Source organism: Xiphias gladius, chromosome 23, assembly GCF_016859285.1.
Source record: "Xiphias gladius isolate SHS-SW01 ecotype Sanya breed wild chromosome 23, ASM1685928v1, whole genome shotgun sequence".
Lineage (NCBI taxonomy): Eukaryota > Metazoa > Chordata > Actinopteri > Istiophoriformes > Xiphiidae > Xiphias > Xiphias gladius.
This window is the reverse complement of record NC_053422.1, coordinates 8877812-8881578: the sequence shown is the minus strand read 5'-3', so window position 1 is coordinate 8881578 and position 3767 is coordinate 8877812. Positions and strand designations below refer to the sequence as shown.

The 3767-nt window shown below is 36.2% G+C and overlaps 1 protein-coding gene across 1 annotated transcript; it reads right to left on the bottom strand.

Moving 5' to 3' along the window:
- Positions 1 to 1437: 1437 nt before the first annotated feature.
- Positions 1438 to 3360, bottom strand: LOC120785254 (signal-regulatory protein beta-2-like). Its single transcript, XM_040119814.1, has 6 exons — positions 3299 to 3360; positions 2845 to 3171; positions 2192 to 2548; positions 1933 to 2064; positions 1779 to 1837; positions 1438 to 1673 (listed from the first exon to the last, which is right to left on the bottom strand). The coding sequence occupies exons 1-6, from the start codon at positions 3339 to 3341 to the stop codon at positions 1542 to 1544; spliced, it is 1050 nt and encodes a 349-aa protein (XP_039975748.1). The 5' UTR covers positions 3342 to 3360; the 3' UTR covers positions 1438 to 1541.
- Positions 3361 to 3767: the final 407 nt, after the last annotated feature.

The following is a 3767-nucleotide window of genomic DNA, read 5'->3' as shown; positions in this document are numbered from 1 at the left end:
GCTTCCCTTCTCTCTGCTTTGTCAGCTTTTTTCCTGGGGACGGCTGGTACAGAATAAATTAAGCTATTACAATTCATCCTGTGGGGAACATGAATGTTCGTACCAAATTTCATGGGAATCCATTTAACAGTCACTAGGACATTTCACACAACAACACAAATGTCAAACTCATATTGGTGTTTATATAAGAGCCAGGGGTTCACCAGGTAACTACCTTAAATCCTCTGTAGGCCGCGAATGTCTGTACAAAATTTAATGGCAATGCATTGCAATGCAACATTTATTCAAGATATTTCAGTCTGGACCAAAGCGATCGACTGTCCAACTGACAGTCTTCAATGCGCCACCACTGGCGTGACTAAAAATGGACACTTTACACATCAATGGCTATTGGCACAGATGTTTTTCATTGGCAATTGTTAAATCAGTGACAATTCGTCAATAAGTCTTAAGGGTTTAAACAATAATCACAGTGTAATAGGGTCCATTTTGCCAAGGGCTTCTCAATATATCAGTTTTTCTGTCACTTGCCCAAAGTGATCTTCAAAGTTGTGACATATCACCTGAAATGATCAAGGTTCTGCCACACTCGTGTAATAATTTTATATATATTTTATAGGATGCACAGACACATAATTCATAGAATTACCGTCTTAATGTGCAGAATACATTCAGACATGTTTAAGCCTAGTTTTGTTCAGAGACAATGCTTGATGGGTTAGATTGTTATTGTGCTTGGTGGCATATTTGCTTTTGCTCTGGTTGAATCAAATATGATAATAATATGAAAAGTTCTTGAATTCAGAAAGTGGGATTTCACGTGTTAACAGATCAGCACGTTTTGTAAAATGCAAATAATCGAGAAAAGGGAGCGAGCGTAAAATTATTAAGCCCTTTGAACCTCCTGAGCCATTGCCTTTAAAATGTTGTAGTGGTTGCTACTGTGTCGCATTCATTAAACATGGTATTCAGTCAATTACACTAGATGGCAATGATGCAACTAAATGTCTTTTCAAAATAAGATTTAAATCTAGGCTTTTTAGATGCAGAAGTTTGTTTATTAACAACACACATTCACAGCTGTCATTTCCTTTTAGTACAACTGTTTTGCATTGCACTGATACACAGTTGAGGGTCTTGGGACGAGGTTAACAGCCCTAAAAATACATAACAGATAAAAGGGACAATGGTTAAACACTGTCAAGATAAATCTTTGAGGAACCCAGCTTTGACAGATGCATCAAAAGCCTTTTGGAAAACCTAATAATAAAATGCACAAAAAATTATATGGATGAAAGGTACACTACTACAGGCTATCACCAAAAATGAAAGTATCAAATGTAATTATTTTTATTTTATAATGATTTTTTTACCAACTAATATTTTTCTAAAACTAATTTTAGTTTATCAGAAATATAATATTACATACAACTGCTCAGTTGAAATGCAAGTGCCAGTGCTGCTAAAGCAGTACATTTCTTACACATTGTGCCACACAAAAATTATATTACCATCAATTCGTAAATCCAGTGTTTGGATTGTTAATGTATCACAAAAGCCCTGACATCAGAGTAGATAACCTCTTCCCTTGCTGTTGCATTCCTTCTCCCTGCTTTGCCAGCTGTTTTCCTGGTGTAGTTTATTGTAGAATAAAGCAAAGAGTTCTCATTTGTCTGAAGAGAAAAAATGCAAAATTGAAAATGAGAGAACAGATTGTAGTACATGTACATACAACATTTGCTGATATTGTTTTTAGGGTATATCTTTATATTCTTTACCTGCTGACTTTGCTGATTACCCGTGGCGGCTTCACCATTTGTTCGCAGACTGATGACAGCTTTATTGTTAAAAAAATAAGTAATAGTAAAGAAATTATTCACCGTATTTCACTTTATGGAAGATAGATCAATATATGAAGGTAACTTTTCTTACCCGTGCCACAATCACAAGATTGTTTCCCAATGACAAAAACAAGGACGGCTATAACAATCAGACTTACACCCAAAGCCGCACACAACACAAGGACACTTGTATTGTCCCTCTGTGAATCACACGTGCTGACAACTGAAACATTAAATGAGCGAATAATTAAAGTTAGGCAATAGAAATAAATAATTGACAACATTTGATAAAATAATGTTAATAGGGATGATGATAATTTCCTCATAATATAGAAATATGGTGCAGTTACCTTCAATGTCCAGTTTTGTTCCATTTCCAAATAATATCTCCCCACATGTGGCCACCGCACAATAATACGTCCCAGCATCAGAGGAGCTGACGTTCTTGGAGAAGCTGTAGACACATTTCTGTGTAGACTGAGCTTCAGAGATCTTTTCACATGTATCACCACTGTTTCCATGAGCATCAATTAATCCGGGATGAGATTCATCCGATCCTGTTCTGAACCAGTACACACTGTGATCTCCTGGACACGCTCTGTTCTTAGATTCAGAGAGGACTGAACACTGGAGAGTCACTGAGTCTCCTGGACGGACCGGATCAGATAGAAGGTCTTGAGTGACGGCAGTGATATCAAGTTCTGGCGCTATGAAACAAAAAAAACAAAACTAAAGAAACAAATAATAAACATATTCTCAATTCAATGAGGACACATTACAGGAGGGGCATTACAATAGAGGTCAAAATAATTTATTCATAAACAAAAGACAAAGTCTGGTCACTTTTCTATGAATTATGCAAATATATACCAACTAAATATGTACAAATAGTTAAGCAAGTAAAACTGCTGTTATCAATTATGTATAATTATTATGTATTATTATGTATAATTCTATAATTCTTAAGGCATCTGGAAACTGTTGTTTTTTTTGCCGGATTTACCTCTGATTTGCAGAAATATTCCTTTCAGAAATGTCATTTTAAGCTGTGTCACTTTTATGCAGTAGTAGACTGCAGTATCGCTTATTTGCGTTTCGGAAATATGCAGGGCAAATGTTCCAGGCTCTTGTTTTGCCGTTATGTGACGAGTTTTCTCAACGCGCTCGTAATCAAGGGCTAACGTTCCTCCTAAACCTTCTGGGAAGGTTCCAGAAACAAGCCTGATCCAAAATAATTGTGACCGCCAAGTTCTCTGGCGGGGACATGTTAGAGTCACATCGACTCCAACATCAACAGTCTTTGTCTCAAAGATGTGATCATCTATGCATCCTGAAAATAAAATCGAAAATCAGAGCTATGATTAACAACAGGGATACATTCATATGCCTACTTGATATTAATATGAAAAGATGACAATGTATGTTAAATATAAAGTAAATCTGACCTTAATACTTACGCACAGTTCTGAGCAGGAACAGTATATGTATTATTACCAGCATTTTCTGATCTTACCACATGAGGCAGCTGTTAATTTAGACCCTAGTATAAGATGATTCGCCTTAATGTAATAATATCAAATGGGAGGGAACAATTTCAGTGAAATGTGATTGGCCATTTGCTACGTTGGAATATCAATGTACTACCACAGTGGAAATACATCAAACAAACTTTCCAAATCAAGCACATGAAACAACACCAGCATCTCATATTTGGTTCTCAGGGTGGGTTTCTAAAATTGACACCTACAGTAAACACAGAAGGTCTTTTAGGGGATATATTATCAACAAAAGATCTCTTGTGTTTAAATGCAATGTCCTGTGAGGGCTATCAGCAGGACACTGTGTCATTGCAGGATGCAAGATAGAGCAATGTTTTGATTAATTAAGTTAAAATCCACGAATGGGAACCTCAGTATAATTAAGATC